General features: G+C 40.9%; 1 protein-coding gene across 13 annotated transcripts in view; it reads left to right on the top strand.

Moving 5' to 3' along the window:
• The window catches only part of ACSL3 (acyl-CoA synthetase long chain family member 3), an 88,164-nt gene extending 74,116 nt beyond the window's left edge, over positions 1-14,048 (top strand). For all 13 annotated transcript variants that reach the window (XM_075937551.2, XM_075937552.2, XM_075937547.2 and 10 more), the window contains 4 exons: positions 3,325-3,516; positions 3,723-3,837; positions 7,423-7,580; positions 13,706-14,048. In XM_075937551.2, the coding sequence (XP_075793666.1) occupies positions 3,325-3,516; positions 3,723-3,837; positions 7,423-7,580; positions 13,706-13,866 (626 nt within the window). In that variant the 3' untranslated portion in view covers positions 13,867-14,048. The remainder of the gene's footprint in view (positions 1-3,324; positions 3,517-3,722; positions 3,838-7,422; positions 7,581-13,705) is intronic.
• The last annotated feature ends 5,170 nt before the right edge of the window (positions 14,049-19,218 follow it).

Genomic DNA, 19,218 nt, shown 5'->3' with positions numbered 1-19,218 from the left:
AAGGACAAAAAGGTATCTTTTAATAAGTGGAAGTCCAATCCTAGTGAGATAAATAGAAAGGAACATAAACACTGTCAAATCAGGTGTAAAAATGTAATAAGAAAAGCAAAAAAAGATTTTGAGGAACAGCTAGCCAAAAACTCAAAAAGAAATAACAAAATGTTTTTTAAGTACATTAGAAGCAGGAAGCCTGCTAAAAAAACGGTGGGTCCCCTAGATGATCGAAATATAAAAGGAGCAATCAAGGACGATAAAGCCATTGCGGAGAAACTAAATGATTTCTTTGCTTCAGTCTTCACGGCTGAGGACATTGGAGAGATTCCCAAATCTGCAGCATCCTTTGTGGTTGATCAATCCAGGACAGTTCCTCAGATTCAAGTGTCATTAGAGGAGGTTTTGGAACAAAGAGAAAAACTTAATGTTAACAAATCTCCAGGACCAGATGGCATTCATCCAAAGGTTCTAAAAACTCAAATGGGAAATTGCTGAACTATTACCTGTGGTTTGTAACCTATCCTTTAAATCAGCTTCCGTACTTAATGACTGGAAGGTAGCCAACGTGACACCAATATTTTAAAAGGGCTCTAGAGGCGATCCTGGCAATTACAGACCGGTAAGCCTAACTTCAGTACCGGGCAAATTAGTCAAAACAATAGCAAAGAATAAAATTGTGAGGCATGTAGAAGAACATAATTTGTTGGACAAAAGTCAACATGGTTTCTGTAATAGATTAGTAAGACAGGATTTCCCTTTAGAGTTCTTTGAAGGGGTTAACAAACATGTGGACAAGGGGGATCCAGTAGATACAGTATACTTAGATTTTTAGAAAGCCTTTGACAAGATCCTTCACCAAAGGCTCTCGTGTAAATTACATGGCCATGGGATAAGAGGGAAGGTCCTTTCTTGGATTGAGAACTGGTTAAAAGACAGGAAACATAGGTAGGAATAAATGGTAAATTTTCAGAATGGAGGGGGTAACTAGTGGTGTCCCCCAAGGGTCAGTCCTGGGACCAATCCTGTTCAACTTATTCATAAATGATCTGGAGAAAGGGGTAAGCAGTGAGGTGGTTAAGTTTGCGGATAATACCAAACTGTTTAGGATAGTCAAGACAGAAGCAGACTGTGAGGGACTCCAAAAAGATCTCACCAAACTGAGTGATTGGGCAACAAAATGGCAAATGAAATTTAATGTGGATAAGTGTAAAGTAATGCACATCGGGAAAAATAACCCCAACTATAGGTACAGTATGATGGGGGCTAATTTGGCTACGACAAATCAGGAAAGAGATCTTGGAGATATTGTGGATAGTTCTCTGAAAACTTCCACACAGTCTGCAGCGGCGGTCAAAAAGGCAAATAGGATGCTAGGAATTATTAAGAAAGGGATAGAAAATAAGACACAATTTCTTACCGCCCCTGTATAAAAGCATGGTACGTCCATATCTTGAATACTGTGTACAGATGTGGTCTCCTCACCTCAAAAAAGATATTTTGGCCTTGGAAAGGGTTCAGAAAAGGGCAACTAAAATGATTAGGGGTTTGGAATGGGTCCCATATGAGGAGAGGTTAAAGTGACTGGGACTCTTCAGTTTATAAAAGAGGAGACTGTGGAGGGATATGATAGAGGTATATAAAATCATGAGTGGTGTGGAGAGGGTGGATAAAGAAAAGTTTATTTATTAGTTCCCGTAATAGAAGAACTAGAGGACACCAAATGAAATTAATGGGTAGCAAGTTTAAAACTCAAAAAAGAAAGTTCTTCTTCACCCAGCGTGTAGTCAACCTGTGGAACTCCTTGCCAGAGGAGGCTGTGAAGGCTAGGACTATAACAGAGTTTAAAAAGAAGCTAGATAATTTCATGGAGGTTAGGTCCGTAAAAGGCTATTAGCCAGGGGATAGAATTGGTGTCCCTGGCCTCTGTCAGAGGCTGGAGAGGGATGACGGGAGACAAATGGCTTGATCATTGTCTTCGATCCACCCTCTCTGGGGCACCTGGTGCTGGCCACTGTCGGCAGACAGGCTACTGGGCTGATGGACCTTTGGTCTGACCCAGTACGGCTGTTCTGATGTTCTTATGTTCTTATGCAATAGGATAATATAAAAATAATATTTTACTATAATATTTATTTATTTTTTCATGTTACATGACCATACATGCACATGCCCTCCTATGTAGAGAATTATTAAATGCTAACACACTGAAATGAGAGATACAGCTCTGTATGTACCACGCCAGGGTTTTTGGATTCCCTAGGGTTCAAGGTAAACTACAAGTACACATTTTCTTTTCTTATTGTTGTTAGAAAATTTCACAATAGGCATAATGCAATTTACAAGCAGCAATGTAATAATAAACAAGGGAGAAAGAACTGGAAGCTTATTAAGTTAAGTGGATCTAATTAGATGTTTGAAGTACCTGTTTCAGTTTTTTGCCTCCCTTCAAAGTCTCATCTAGTTTGTATGGGGGAGTGGCTGTGGGCATGTCTACACTACAGAGTTTTTCAGTTACATCCACACTGCAATCATGTTCTTCCGAAAGAAAGTTGAAAGAACAGAGGGGTTTTTCCGACACTGGTAATCTTCATTCTACAAGGAAGAAGCCTTTTTCTGTGAGGGCTCTTTCAGAAAAAGGCGTGTGTGGATGTGGAAGAGGGACTTCTTTCGAAAGAAGGGGAAAAGCACAGTTGCCCTCTCTGGTGGCCACTCCGTCCATAGTAATCACAGCTGAAATGCGAGACAGTGTCCATTCAATGAGGACGCTACCTTTCGAAAAAGCAGATAGCTTTTTTTGATGCCCTTTTGCAGTGTGGATATGCTGTTTCAGAATGAGTTTTTCTGGAAGATCTCTTATGAAAAAGGTTCTTCTGAAAGAAGCCTGCATTCTAGACATAGCCTGTTTTTTGGAGAGATTTTTCCTCATGACATTGAATTAAATTCACCCCTTTGTTTTGGGTCTCACTTAAATCCTTTGAATGAGATTTAGGTGATATGTATTCCTTGAGTTGGCCCTCTACTCTCGTAGGAATAGCATCATTAATGCATAGTGCTTACCCATCTCTAGCTAGACGCTAAAAATGGTTTGTAGTCACTAATATTCCTTAGTTATGATTCAGAAATTTATTGTAAAAAATATGCTTTCAAAAATAACAATTCTAATCTAAACTAATGACTTACCCTATAAAACCTAATTTGCATTAAAAAAAACCAAACGTAAATCTATTAAACTATGTACATTTGCTTGGAATAGTTTTTATTTTGTAGATTTATGTTTAATTTCTTTTAAAACCAATATCATGTTTAGAAAATAATTAACTCTGTTTTTAGGTGGATATTATAATACTGATAAGCCATATCCTAGAGGTGAGATTCTTATTGGAGGCCAAAATGTGACCATGGGCTACTACAAAAATGAAGAACGAACCAAAAAAGATTTCACTGTGGATGAGAATGGACAGAGGTGGCTCCACACTGGAGACATTGGAGAGTTCCATGCAGATGGATGTCTAAAAATAATTGGTGAGTTATCTAAGGAATTTGATTAATTTACTTCTTGTCTGTGCATACCAGAAACTGGAACTTGGCCCTAAATTTATCCCATTTAAAGTGCACAGAAATATGCTTATGTTGCATTATATGCTTAGATCTCAGAAATGGGTAGACTTAAGGCCATGGTATTTTCATTTTGCAAACAACATTTATTTAATTTTTCTCTTCATCAACAGATCGTAAAAAAGACCTTGTAAAACTCCAGGCTGGAGAATACGTTTCTCTTGGAAAAGTTGAGGCAGCTTTGAAGAGTCTTTCACTGGTAGATAACATTTGTGCATATGCAAGCAGGTAAGAGCTGATGTTACCAATGCTTTGGGTTCTATATTTTCTATTATTTAAACACAACAGTGATTGAACATGAAACATTTTTGCTGACAAAGGTTTTTGTCCATTTGAAAGAAATATAGAAAATATAAATCTGTACACATTCTTAACATTAAAAATTTTCAAGGGCACCCTCTTTGTTTTGGGGTGGTTTTGGTTTTTTTTGACATTTTGCAGTGTGCCTATGCACACTCGGCTCCAGATATAATCATATCTAAAACTTGAAAAGATTAAGCATTGATTATCTCTCATTGATACATAAGTACTCATGCATGACACAATTAATACATCTGTAGCGAAATCTTGTTTTGTATATCTGCTGCAAGTAACTGAATGTGCTGAGGATCTCTGCAAGAGTGAAAGGAGAATCCTGCTGACCCATCCACCATTAGATACTAGGGCAGCAATGGAAAACTGCTCTTCAGCTACTAATGTTGCATCTCATTGAGGGCTTGTTTACATGGGGACTTTAAACTTTATCAAATCTAGTTAATCTGGTTTGAACATGCTTGAGTATGCATGATGTGCCTCATTACTGCACTCCAACTCCACGTTTCATGGGAACTCTGGAATACTTCTGCAAGTGGACTAGGTTTGCTCCTAACTGAATTAGTTTGGTCTTTTGTCTGTGTGCTTATGGTTGCTGTTCACCTTTTTGCGTGCTTCCAACAGCCATCCCACTGTGCTTTTCAGGTCAGTTCTTACCGATCTGTTCATTTACTCGTGTGCCCTTCCTACCCTGGTGTCAAGTGCCTTGAATGACCCTTGCCCCCCTTTAAAAGGTGATACAGAGCCAGATTTTGGTTTTTGCTCCTAGATTCAGTGCATCATTATTCTGAAAATACAAATGTGATAGCACTTGAGAAGCCCCAAAACATGCCTTGTACAGCTATTTGGAGCCAAGCTGAGTCACTGGATCTCATCAACACTCAAAGAGAAGTGTCAGTTCAAGAAACTGTTGTGGCCAGGGCTGGCCTTACCATGAGGCAGACTGAGACGGCCACCTCAGGTGCCAGACTGAGGCACTAGAACCCAGAGTGTAGAAAATTGTGTCTCCTGCTGGTGCATATGTGCATCTTGAGCAAAGAAAATACAAAGATGGTAGAGTGTTGTGCTGTAGGAAGCAGGGCATAAGACATAACAGGCAGACTGGGGGCATCATTTGAGCTCCCCTCTCAGGTACCAAAATGTTGTGGGCCAGCCCTGCTTGCGGCCAGCCACAGATATAAGAAGTTTTTGGTGGACATTACAAAGCAGATGTCCGTGAGCGGTAGTGAGCTGGATCCATCCAAGTGCCAGATAGAAAGCAAAATGCTTAGGAGAAACATTGAAACGGGAGATAAAAGAACAGTTTGGCAGAGGGCATATGACCTGTGCACTTTTGATGAATGAGATGGGATTCTATCCAATTACAGTACAGCCCATCCCAGCCACTATTCTGAGACTGTTGCCTGTACGCCCTTGTTCTCCCAGTGAGGACAACTGGCTAGAATCATCAGAGAATGAGTAGGAGGAGGCTGGAGAGGAGTTGCTCCTTGAGAGCCAGTCACTCAGGAGCCTGACTATGGACAGCTGGAAAGCCAGCCGCAGTCATGCCCTACCAGAACAGAACAGTATTCTTGCCCTGCATCTGGTTCAGCTGAACCAGAGTCCCAGCCAGGAACCCAGGCCAGGCTTGAAGAGTCATATCCTCTACAGTATTCATAAGAAATTTAAGTTACTTTACCCCTGACCATGAGTAGGATTTTGATCTCCACCTGACCTGCCCTGATGGTGGCAGTATGCAGGCAGGTGAGTAGCAGTGCTGGTGCTGGGGAGATCCGAGCTGCAGAAGGCAGCTAGATAACCACCCAGCTCCTCCAGAACATGTGCAGGTGTTGCTGTTTCTGTCCTCCACCCCTTTTTCCCCTGAGCCACCCTGACCACTTTGGACTGGCACTGTCCTGTCTGGTGTGGTGGGGGCAGGAGCTGCTCTTCTTGCTTGTGTTGCAACATAAGCCCTGCATGTTCCTGACCCCGAGTGCTTTGCTAAAGAGACAGTGCACTCATACTCAGACATGCATGTGCTCTATCTCTTCCTCTCCCCTCAAGACACAAGCCAGGGCTCCTTGCATTCAGGTCACTTCCCCACATGGGCTGTGCTGAGGCATCAACAGCTGTGCTCTCCCTTCTTTGTTTGTGCACCATCTGGGCTGCTTGGGGCAAAGAAGCAGCAGTCCAGTGGGGGAGTAAGCAGCAATGCCAACTGTTTTATGCATCCAGGAGGGTCCATTTTCCCCTGTAGGTGCAGAAGGGGGATGCAGGGAAATGTCAGCCCTACAAATCTCCTCTCTTCACTCTCCCACCCACCTATAAGACTTTCCCCCTTGCTCTCTCAAACATTGTACAAAATACAATTTAGTGGATTTTTTCCCCCTGCTGCTTTCAGTCCTGTCTGTCTTTCAAATGACCAAATGCACAATCATTTATAATTACAATGTTCCTTCCTTCTCTTCACATAGCCTGAAAATGACTCTGTTTGTTAGGGTGCCAAGAGATAAGTTGGATCTCCCAAAATAACTGGACAAAACTCCACGTCATTAATGTCCATAGTGCTCCTGAGGGCAGTCTTTTCCCTGGTAATTTAAACTAATACTGAGTTCCAAAATATCTTGGTGTCATGAACACTCAGGCTACAGCTACACTGCCATATTTTTGTGGAAGAGGATATGCAAATTGCACTCTCATTTGCATATCTTTTTGTGGAAGAGGTTTTGCCAATAAAAAGTCCCGTGTAGATAGGGCCGTTTGCTGGGGAAAAAAACCCTTTTTTGCAAGATCCTGTAAACCTTGATTTTTGAGGAATAAGGGATCGTGCGAAAAAGGGTTTTTTTTCTGACAAATGGTGCCATCTACCCGGGGCTTTTTATCAGCTAAACCTCTTCCACAAAAAGCATCAGAAGAAGATATGCAAATGAGAGCATGATTTCCATATCCTCTTCCGCAAAAAAAAACAACTCATGGCCGTGTAGCTGTAGCCTTATAGACCAGCCTGCATTTATATCTGTTAACCTGCCAGAATGGTCCACCAGTCCTTGGTGTATCTAGGAAAAATATTCCTGTCAATTATGTCTTTAGTGTCTTATTCCACCTCCCTAGGGGATAGTGAGTGGTGGATCTACCTAGGGCGGGGTGGGCAAGACATCTCTCACAAATCGAATCTGGCCTGCCAAGCCATTAGATCCAGTCCGCAGACCACCCTGCAGGGACCCTCAGGCACACGGCAGCCACTGTTTTAAGCACAGGACTGCTCCATTGACTCTCTACACTGGAGGAAGTGGAAGGCTCATGTTTCCCCTTAATACTTACTTGGGTCAGTTGTGGCATAAGTAACCATATTTGGTAATACAGACTTTTGCTTATTAAGAAAAGGTACTATTTCTGTGAGATTCTAGATAGACAAAAGTAAAAAATCAACATATTAACTAGAAAATTTGAACTTTATAATTGTTTTTAAATGACTAGTTAACTCCACAAAATTAATACTAAAGTACATTTTATACTTCTCAGTTTCCAGTCTTACGTCATTGCATTTCTTGTGCCAAATCAAAAAGAGCTTACAGAACTAGCTCGAAAGAAAGGATTTAAAGGAACCTGGGAAGAGATCTGCACCAGTCCTGAAATAGAAAAAGAGGTACTGAAGATACTAACTGAAGCTGCTTTCTCAGGTGATCAGTTAGTTAAATTTTTATTTGCTTTGTGGAGCTTAATGTATTGTAAAACCATAACATGTAAAACCATAGAAATAAAGGATACATATCAATTTACAAAAGATGTTTATTATGTATAATTTGCATCTGAAGTAGAAGGCATCTATAATGGTTGTTTGTGTTTTTTGCAAAACTTGACTTTAACTGTAAGAATGCTTTTTGAGTGTGGGCGAGGTAGGGGATATAATTTACATAATTGGTCTTAGAGTGCTTGTGTCTGTGATCTCACATGGATAAATAAGTGCTCCATGTGGCTGATACTGAATATTTCTAGCAAGTAATGTCTTAGGGTCTGTCTACACAGCAGGACTAACATCAAATTAAGCTATGCATCTTCAGCTACATCAGTTGTGTAGATGAAGTCAAAATAGCTTAACTTGGCTTTTGGCATGCTCTACATAGCAGGAAGTCGAAGGAAAAATACTCTTCCTTCGACTTCTCTTACTCATTAAATGTGGGTTACTATGAGTCAAAGCAAGAAGTCCTCCAGCTCAACATTATTTTGAAATAAAGGCTTGTAGTGTAGACATGCACTGTGATATTTCAGAATGTCAGTTATTCCGAAATAATGCTGCTGTGTAGACGTACTCTTAGTGTGCACCTGCACAGTTGTTCCACTCGTGTTCCAGACTGATGTTATAAGGAATGGTGAGGTCAGGTGTTTTTCAAGAACTGCCTCTCCTCTTGTGGGTTACAGAACCAGCTGCTCCACGAAGCAGTCATTTAAAGTGTCAAGAAACTTTATCCCTATCTTGCAATGACATGTATGGGAATAGTTAAAATCCACCATTATTCTTGAGGGTTTTTTTTTTTTTAATAGCACCTCTAATCTCTCTTAGTGTTTCACAGTCACTATCACCATTCTGCCCAATGGTCAGTAATATATCCCTATTGTTATATTCAGATTATTAGAGCATGGTCAATAAGACCTTCTCCTAGTAGCAATGCCTACACTACACTGGGATCTCAAGCGGGGAGTAGGTCCATAGATCCACTGGCGCAAATTGAGACTGAGCCGGGCTGCCTGCCCACCTGGCTCTTGCTACAGTTTAAATGCAAAGTTGCAGCGGGAGTAAGGAGCTTTTACTTATTGGTTAATAGATTAATCGACTACTCTGTTATATCCTTAATGTATACCCACATATAGAATATAGATAGGGGCAGAACATCTTGAAGTATCTCCAGTTACAGACAAGTAATTCTCACTTTTCTCCTTGCCTATCTCAAAATCTTTAATATTTAATTTGCTTATATTATCTATTATGTAAGCTAATGAGCATACAATATGCAGTACACTGACACTTGTTTTCATTAGTTCAGTCTTCCGTTGACTTTATTTTTACATTGCTTCATTACTTTAGCTTTCATGCTAAAAAGTAATAGTCAAATATTCCTCTCCATTGTGTTCCATAGTGAATAAAAAGGGTGGGAAAACAATGAAAGGGGGAAAGTAAAATGTAAATGATATTCTCCTTCTCGTCAGTTTCCTTTTCTGGTGAGTTCACTGAAGATCATCTTCACAAACCGTCTAATGGGCTGTGTAGGTTTGGGAAAGTACTGTATATTATAGTGAGGGGAGCACCTATTTTTCGAGAGAGAGAAGTCCCCCCGGGGGTGCTCCACATTAGATCGATGTGCCGCCGCCGTGCCCAATGATGGAGATTTTGACAGCTGTACCCCTGGATTGCGCATGCGCCGGCTGAGAGCACCACATACTCACTAACTACATACACTGAGTATGTGGAAATCCTCCTCCCCTCTCCAGTTCCTTCTCTACTGCCTCCGGCTTCACACGGAACCTTCATCTCTCCTTACAGCATTTTCTCTCAGCTTTTCTCTACTAGAATTAGACCCCTCTCTCATAATTAGATCACTTGTTTCTTCATTGCAATTGTTAGAGTTCTCCTGTTGATGTAAAGAGTTTTTCACTTCTTGTGGATGCTGCGCTTTAAACCGTGGCACCACTTTTTTTTCTTTTCTGCTCAAAAAAACAAAACATCCCACAGAGACACTGCAGTTGACAGCACAACTAACATAAAGATCTAAAGATTTAGGACGACAAACTCAATGAGACTGACAGATTTTAATACAATCCGGGTTTTACACTCCCTGACCCCCCCCCCAAAAAAAGAGAGAGAGAGAGAGAGAAAAGGAAACAGAAACTGAAGAAAGAAAACAATGGAGTAAAATAACTTTAAGGGAATCTCTATCGCAACAAAGTGCTTGTGGTTAGAAATGCTGGGATCCCCTCAGTTTAAGCATTGCATGACTTGTACGGAGGCAATCCCAGTATCGAATGGACATGATGAATGCATCCAATGCCTTGATGAAACTCATGTCACAAATACCCTCACCTGTCACAAATGCCCTCACTGCTCTATGATGAAGGCAAGAACCAGACATGACAGCGATCTCAGGCCGAAGCTTATAATGCTCGAAGATTCGTTATACCTGCCTCGGACCCTGGCTAGTCAAAACACAAAAAATGCAAAGATAAGGCACTCTCAAAGAAATGGTCCACCTCTATGCTGAATGCAGCCCCACCTTCAAAGAGGCTGTCTCCCAAGTTCCCACTGCCAGTTTTATCTGCAGCACTGCGCCTCAGCATCTTTGACGTCCCAGGTGTTTCCAGAACCACTGCCACGGTGCCTGCGAAGGCTGAGGAATCCTCCTCTCACCCGGGGGCTTCAGGCTTCCAGCTGCCCGCCTCTCTCAATATGGGAACACCCTGTGCCAATAGCAGCGCATTGGGGAATAACGCAGCAGCTGTATGTTCTAATGCCGCCACCATTGGAAGGCTCATCCTGCTCTGTGCAGTCTCTTCGCCCACTACCTCAAGTGGTGCCAATGCTACTGCGCGTTCACGCCACCCCACAGCAATATATGCATCAGGGCAACTTGCTGATCTCCTCCACGCTCAGTTCTCCTGTTCTGGACAATATCGACTCACCTGTCAAGCCAGCCTCTCCAGCAGGTCTCAATCAAGATTTCTCTTCTGACTCTTGAGGGCGAATCTATTATCCGTTTTTCTTCTCATGGGTCTCCTTGGTCAGGTCATTCGCTACACTCACCTGCTCCATACCAAGCTTGCAATAACATGGTCCCCCGGTATCCAAACCTGTGGGGACCCTCACCTATACCTTTTCTGCAGTTTCAGTACTGGAGGAACGGGGGTGGCACCCCGATCAAAATCTAAGTCAAGTAGTAATCAACACACTTTGCATAAAAGGCAGACATTACAACCATGTCAAGCAGACGCTGGGCTGCCCAACGAGAATTTACCAGCCAGTCCCGCAACAGCAATCAACAGCGACGAGGCAGCTCCTCCACCAACCCCGTCCACATCCGATGACTTCGTTCATTTCCACGACTTGCTCAAACGAGTTGTGGTGGAACTTAATATCCCCTTGCAGGAAGTAACTGAGAACCAGCACACCGCTCCAGGCCTGTGGTTTCAAATAGCAAAACTTCAGATTAACAGCTTGGAGCTCAGGGCTGTCCGCTATGCATGCAAAAAATTCTTGTCCCTTTTAGCCAACCACCAGATCCAACTATACTCTGACAATGTAGCCACAATGTTCTGCATCAATAGACAAGGAGACGCACGCTTTCGCGCACTTTGCTCAGTGGCTGCACATTATGGAACTGGTGCATAAGGTACAATATCAGTATCACAGCAGTCTACCTCTCAGGCATATTCAACACTACTGCCGATACTCTGAGTCAAGCTCTTCCTCCGAAACACGAATACTAACTAAACCTCAGCATTCAGGCCAACATTTTCCACCTCTGGGGCTAACCAGTCATAGACCTATTCGCCACTGCCAAGAACATACAATGCCAACATTACTGTTCCAGGGCAGGCATCAGCAAGGGTTCCCTGGGCAATACCTCCTTACTCACCTGGGCACAACACCTACTCTATACCTTCCCATCGATACCACTCCTAAACAGAGTGATACACAAAATCAGGAGGGACAGAGCTCCCTTTATCCTCATTGTGCCCACACGGCCTCAACAACCGTGGTTCCCTTTCCTGACCAGGATGTCCCTCGTTCATCCCATTCACTTACCTCCCCTCTGGGACCTCCTCCTTACCCTGCTGTCACTGTCCAAGCCCCCAAATCTCGCCTCTCTCCACCTCATGGCTTGGCTCCTCGATGGCTCTCAGGCGTAGATCTTTGATGTTCCCACAAAGTACAAACAGTTCTCCTCCACAGCAGAGCCCCTAGCATGCGCAAAACTTATGCACACAAATGGAGAGGGTTTGTGGTGTTGTGCGCTCAAAAGAACCTTTCACCATGCACAGCACCAATATCAACTATCCTCAACTACCTCCCCAATCTCAAACAGACCAGCCTGGTGCTAACTTCCTTCAGGGTCCATCTCGCTGCTATCGCCACCTTCCATGTCAATATCAATGATACTTCAGTCTTTGTGTATCCACTCACACGCAGGTTTTTGAAGGGACTCCAAGCTTTTTATCCAGACGTAGCCCCGCCTATGCAACCATGGTACCTCCATCTGGTACTAAACACGCTTATAACAGTTTCCTTCGAACCCATGGCTTTGTGCTCCTTGCTGCACTTGTCCGTGAAGACAGCATTCCTCATGGCCATTACCTTGGCTAGAAGAATGGGAGAAAGCACAGCCCTCATGGCCAACCCTCTCTATACCATTTTCTTCAAGGACAAGATCATATTCCCACCCATTCCTGATTCTTCTCGAAGATACATTCCTCATTTCACCTCAACCATACTATTCATTTACCTACCCTTTTTCTGAAGCCCCACACGAATGACTTTGAAACCCGGATGTAGACCCTTGATCTCTGTAGAGCTCTGCCTTTCTATCTACAATGCATCAAACCCTTCCTATCCTCTCCTAGACTCTTTGTCTCCATAGTGAGCCACAATAAGGGCAGCACATTATCTTCACAGAGACTGTCGCATTGGATTGTAGACTGTATCAAGCTCTGCTATGAGCAAGCATGAGTGGCTCCTTCAGACAGAATAACAACCCATTCCACCAGGGTGGTTTCCACTTCTATTGCCTTCCTAAGGAAGGTCCCACTAGCAGACATATGCTTGGCCGCTATAAGGTCCTTGGAACAAACATTTGCTAAACACTATGCACTCTTACAGACCCTCTATCAAACCTCAGAGTCTCAAAATCGGTCTTATCCACTGCCTTCCTTCCTGACCCGAAGTCCCTACCTCCTCAAGAAGACATGGTTTTTCGTCACCTAATGTGGAGCACCCACGGGGACAGCTCTTGAAGAAGAAAAGGAGGTTACCTACCTCTACAGTAACTGGTGTTCTTTGAAATGAGTGTCTCCGTGGGTGCTCCACTACCCTCCTTTCTTTCCCTCTACTTCGGGGTTATGCTTGTCTAGCAGCGGACTCCGGGGTAGAGAAGGAACTGAGGAAGGGGTGTGGGGCTCGCGCATATGCAGTGTAGGCAGTTAGCGCATGGCGCTCTCAGCCGGCGCATACACATTCCAGGAGTTCAGCTGTCAAAATCTCCATCACTGGGCTCGGCAGCGGCACACCAACCCAATGTGGAACGCCCACAGAGACACTCATCTCGAAGAATATCAGTTACTGTAGAGGTAGGTAATCTCCTTTTATACTCAACATGTTCTCCCAGCAGCTTTCTAGGAATACCATCGGAAACAAACAGGAGGAAGTAGCACTAGTTTCATCCTAAATAAATTCACTTCTGTGCCTTGCTTTCTACGACTTAGAAAGTCAGGGTCAGAAAACAGGCCTTGCATCATAGATCTTGAGTGAGCCATGCAGCTGTGAGCCAGTGAGCAGCACAATGGCCCAAGCACATAGGGAACATCCCATGATAATGAGAATATAATTTCCAGAGATCCTGTGATTACACTTACTTTGAAGACCTCTGTGTGGCAGCAAACTGAAGTTTAATGTAGAGTAATTTTATCCTTGTAGCATTGGCTTTTCTGTATGAGAGCATGATTTAGCCCCCTCAATCTATGTTTTAATTGAGGGGAAAACAACAAAAATAAACCCACATACATTTGAAATCTTTTTTTATTTGTTTGTTTTTAATTGCAGCTCATCTGGAGAAATTTGAAATACCAATAAAAATTCGTTTGAGCCCTGATCCTTGGACCCCTGAGACAGGTCTGGTGACAGACGCTTTCAAGTTAAAACGCAGAGAGCTTACATCATACTACCAGGTGGACATTGATCGAATGTACGGAAAAACTAAATAATTCTTTTCCTGTGCTGCTTTGCTACAGTGAGCTCAGATCAAATAGGAAATACTTGAATCTCATGTCTCAGTACTTGAGACCAACAAACAAAAACACCATTCCTCATTTTCAGTTTAAACAGTTACTTCTGATAACATCAACATCTTTAACTGTCAGGATTAGTAAAGTGTTAAGGCAGCAAACTTGTGTCTGTCTCCTTCTTTCCAGTTTTCTCTGATACCCTGTCAGTATATGGATTTTCCTGAGTCCTTTTGGGAAACTGTGGATTTTTTTGGAGCCTCAAGTTTTTAAATATGATTTATAAATCCTGTATAATGTTCTGGTTGAAACTTTTTAACGTTTGGCTGTATAGAGGGATAACTTGGCTATGTAAGAAATAGTTATTCTGGAGGCCTTTTTATATAAATATTTAAATATGAAAAGTTATTGATATTGCAAAATTATGTAATCTGAAAATGCTTATACATCAAATCACTGTTGGACAGAAGACCAGATTATTTGTTGCTGTGCAATTGTTTTTGTAAATTGAGAGAGAAAAAGTCTGACATTCTGACTTTTATGAAATACACCTGAAAGATGTGCCTGATGGTTGCTCCTTAAATATTTTATTTTTTTTTCCTAAAAAAGAAAGGCCGGCATGGCACAGCATTGTATATAAGCAGGCAGCCCTGGAGAATATGTTGTTTGAAGTTTTATTAATATACAAGATGCTATTTAGTGCAGCAAAAGCTACATCTGTGAATAATCTATCTAATATAGAAATTCACTTTTAAAATATTTTGAGGCCATTTTGTACAGAAGTTGCATTGTTCAAAAGTTATGAGATCTTTAAAGTGTTAAGTAAAATGAATTCTGAAAGTTTGTCAGAACTTTAACAAAATCATCTCTTTTCTCATGAGTCTTACACGCACAATTCAGTTTTTCTGTTTTGTTGCTTATAAATAATTGATAATAGTCATGTTCAAACCTAGGTGCAGTCCAAGTCTTTTGGAGGGAAATTTTTTAAAGATATAAATGTCAGTTAGGTTCCAGTTGGGTTGGACATCCAACTGCCATCTGCACCTTTGAAAATCTTTCCCTATTAATCATTTCATGTTCTTTTCTTGATATAATCTTTTTTGTTGTGAAGGCAGATGTCTGAAGTTTTGTCAGCAAGGGTCATATTAGTTTACTTGCTTGGTTGTTTAATTGTTGCACCCAAATTCTTGGCTTTTTAAAAAGGAGTCTCTATATTTAAATATAAATAGCCCTGTGAAGCTTTCATTTCAAAAGTTCTGGGTGCTAGCTAGGTCTAAAGTGAGAGTCTATAGATTGGTTTCAAATATGTATTTTATTTTTAGTTTAGAGAAAATATCCTGATCAGGGTCACATGAGACTATGGAAAGGCATTGGTGCATTTTGTGATGCAACAAGTATTAAAAGAACTTTAAATTTTGCAGATTTTTCTTCCCTCTTATGAGATATATGTATAAAATTATAATTTAAAAAGTCAGGTCTTTTATGCTTGCTTGATGCTATAGGCTGTACAAAAGAAGTTCAGTACCTGAAACTGTTCTATTCAGCTCTTAGCATTGGTAAATCACATGAACTCTGATGAAAAATTTAATTCTGAAATATATGAAAATTGATCTTTATACAGTCCAGTTGTGTAGGAGACCAAAGTCAAGCAGGTTTCTTGTGCTGCTGAAAGTGTATAATACCTTGTTTCAGTCTCTTAAATAATAGAAGAGTGAGCTGTATTTTTAATAGCACTTATAGGGTTGCCATGGACTTGCGCTTTTGTTGGTATTGGCTAACTCTGTACCTTTTGGTGAGGGTTAGTGTATTTAGTCAAATGGAATTGTCAGAATTAAAAATAAGTTTAAATCATTCTTGTGTGAGAAATAAGATAATGAGTCTGTTGTAATTCAGTCTATGGTCATTGATCTGAATCTTAAGGATGTTACAAACACATGTCAGATATATGAAGCTAAGTCTAATTGTAGGAAAGTGATTTGAAGAATGGGAGCACATGAATTGCCAAATTCAAAAGAAAAGTGTCACTATGTTAGGTATAGAAAAAAGTTGAATAAAATATGGATTAGCATTGTCAAATGACATAGAGAAGCAATAAAGTTCATAAATAGAATCTGCACTTTGAAGCAGCTGATACACTTTCCTCAAGTTTGCAAATGACTTTTTTGTGATTCAAGGAAAACTAAAGTAATAAAAAAAATGGCTAACAACTTGTACTCTGCAGTATATTTAAAATATTATACACTTTATTAATCCAGAAGATAAACTCTGAAAGAAATGATAATTTAAAGTATACTGTTAAATTCTTAAATGCACTTGGAATAAATCATAGAACTGAACACATTTAATGTTAGTTTATTAATATATCTTTACTATCCTTCCAGTTCTGTCAGAAGGTTGGGCTATAATCTAAGTTTACATCTGTCTTTCAATCCAATTTTCTTTTGTGATGTACTTTTAAGTTGATGTAGAGAAATTGTTCCAGTTTCTGCTGACATCAGATTAGTTTTGTTAGAGAGAGAAAGCTTTTGTTTCTTCTACAGAACATGACAATAAATCAGTAAAGCAATTTTATACAGTTTCTACTTAGTGACAAAGGCCTTTGAATTTTTGTGTGGGCCTAAAAATTGTTTTTTGGTAAGTATTTTAAGTCTGTTTCAAAGATGGGGAAATAAATGGCCTGATCCTGAGGTTCTGAATAACTGTAAATCCTGTTAAAAGTCACTTGTGGCTATTCAGAGCTTCTTAAGAGCAGTCTCTATGGGAGAAAAGTTACATTAAATAACTAGTGCCATAAAAGCAGCTCATGTCATAAATCATAACTGAAATGAAATGCACATATCTCATGTGATTGTAATCCATTGAGCTACAATACATCTTGAGTGTTTGAACTGCCATCATCCTTTCATCTTGTGGTTCTAGGCTATGCTAGCTGTTTAGCAGAGGAATAGTTCACTGATGGTGGTAACCTACCTGACTGGCCCCAGACCCCAATTATGAACTGATTTGGAGACTTTCTGCTCTTCCTGGCCTCCAGAACTTAAAAAAATATATATCTACCAGCCTGATGGAATGGATTTCACATGTTGCAATGGCCACAGTGGATTCTAAAAAACCTATTAAAAAATCAGTCACGGGCTTTCAACAGTATAGTATTTATGTCTATTTTCAAGGTTACTTTTGCAATGAAAATGGCTATGAACTTACTTTTTAAAATGAAAGCTGAATTTAGCCTTGACTTTTTCATGGTTCTCATAATAAGAATATGAGGGTGGGACCTGCAGCCAGGAGACTGTTGTAAAAGTTGTAAAAGTTGGCTCTTGCAAAGAAGCATTTTGACAAGAACAAATTTAAAATTTTTATAATTCTGAATCAGTGGGATAATAGTGATTATTAGTTACTTATCCCCAGGTGAAAATGTACATAACTATGAATTTTGAGTTGCATTTAAAAGAGGACTAATTGACCCAGTAAGAACCAGGACTGGAAGATGAATAGTTGGCACAAATCTTCTGCATTTTGAAGGGTTATTTTTTTAACTGCTTCAAGACTTTAGACTGGCGCTTCAATCCAGATGTCACAAGTGTTTTTATAGGGAATAGAGAGAGCTTTTTTCTGGATGTGGTTAGGAAATTAAAAATTAGATGTCAGAAAAGACATGATAAGTTTATTGATGCTGCTTTTATTGCAGTTTACAGAAAAATTGACTGTACCTCAAGGGGAAGCAGTGTCTTCTCAGCAGTAAAAAAATTTTTCTGAGGTTGAAGTTAAAAGCTGTGTGCAATTAAAACTAAAAATATGGCACATAGATATGTGCTATCAATTTTTTAGGTAGGATGAGGAGAAATGTAAGGAATTGAACCTCTACATAAAAACTTCCTACAAAGCTTGTAAATTTAGGCAGAAACTGCCATAAGATAAGAGTGCATGGCAGTAAACTTTTATATTTATGCTGTTGAAATTCACAAGCTTTTTCCTCTGTTTCAGAACTCCACTTAGACCTTGTGTTGCAGCATTTTTTTTTTTATGAATGTGATGTGTTCATTTGTTTGAGCTTGTAAGAAATGTATACATCTGTGTCTTCTGTTCTGGCAAGAGGAGGAGTCTCTTTTTAAGTTTGTACACATTAGACCAGGCTGAAAATGTAATTGAATGACCAGTTGTATATTACTGTAATTGGTTATTTAATGCAAACTCATTTTCAATGTAGTCTTGGTTTGGTTGTTAATATGAACTGCCTGAAAAAGTGTATATCATAACTGAGTTATATTGTATGAATTATTTATTTGTAATTGGACATTGTTTCAAAAATAAAGGTAAAATAGAGTTTCACAAATTAAGCCCTGAACTTCCTGTTCTTCACTTTTTCAGAGTGTTGATTTGTTTTTCCCCACAAAAAAGTCAGACTGGACCAGAACCATAGCCCAGAAGAGTTGTGCCATTGATTTGGTGGAACCAGATACTTGTCCATCAGTTGAGGATATATCTAACCCTTCACATTTAAACTACGTTCTTGCCACTTCTGAAAATGGTAGTGAATTAAGACCATTGAGAATATTTCTATTTTCAAAGGGAAGATACTTTGAATTTAAAAAAATTGTTGGTAACATTTTTACTCACGTGCGTAAAATTCCTGTCTCCCGTTAATTCTCCCTTTCTCTCGAGTATAATGCGCACCTCTGTGTAATGCACTCCTGCCTTTTAAACGTCAGAATTCTTGAACAAACTAAACTCTTATTTATAATGCGCACCCCCATTACACTCTCGATTTTATGGTGTGGATATATAGGAAGGAAGGGGCTCGTGCCTGCCGCAGGGCCCTCTCCCCAACTGCCCACGCCAAGATTGGCAGGCAGTGAGTCAGGGCGCTGCAGCCTAGCGGCGCCCCCAGCTCCTTGCTTCACCTGCCGTGGGGTCCCCTGCCCAGCTGAGCTCGCGCCGCGCTGAACTCACACCTGCCGCGGGGGCCCCCTGCCCAGCTGAGCTCGGACCTGCCGCGGGGGTCCCTGGATGCAGCCTGAAGGAGCACTGGGAAGGCAGTGAGCCAGGGCGCTGCAGCCTGGCGGCGCAGCTGGCTCCTCACCTTGTCTAGGAGCCTGGCGTGGCTGTGGCGGGAAAGTTTCTGTTTGGAGGGGAGGGGGAGTTTAAAACTTTAAAAAAATAGCTCTTATGTATAATGTGCACCCCGGCTTTGACCCTAAAAAAAGGGGAAAAAAGTGTGCATTATACTTGAGATTTTACAGTATGTGGCAAATGTTCAGACTGAGGTCCAGAGTGCTAAGCATGTAATCTGTCTAGGGATGACTTGATTAGTCCTATAGTTCTGCATTAATCACA

This window comes from Pelodiscus sinensis, chromosome 10, assembly GCF_052426305.1.
Source record: "Pelodiscus sinensis isolate ZL-2025 chromosome 10, ASM5242630v1, whole genome shotgun sequence".
Classification (NCBI taxonomy): domain Eukaryota; kingdom Metazoa; phylum Chordata; order Testudines; family Trionychidae; genus Pelodiscus; species Pelodiscus sinensis.
The sequence above is the reverse complement of the archived record's forward strand: the minus strand, read 5'-3'. Positions and strand labels throughout refer to the sequence as shown.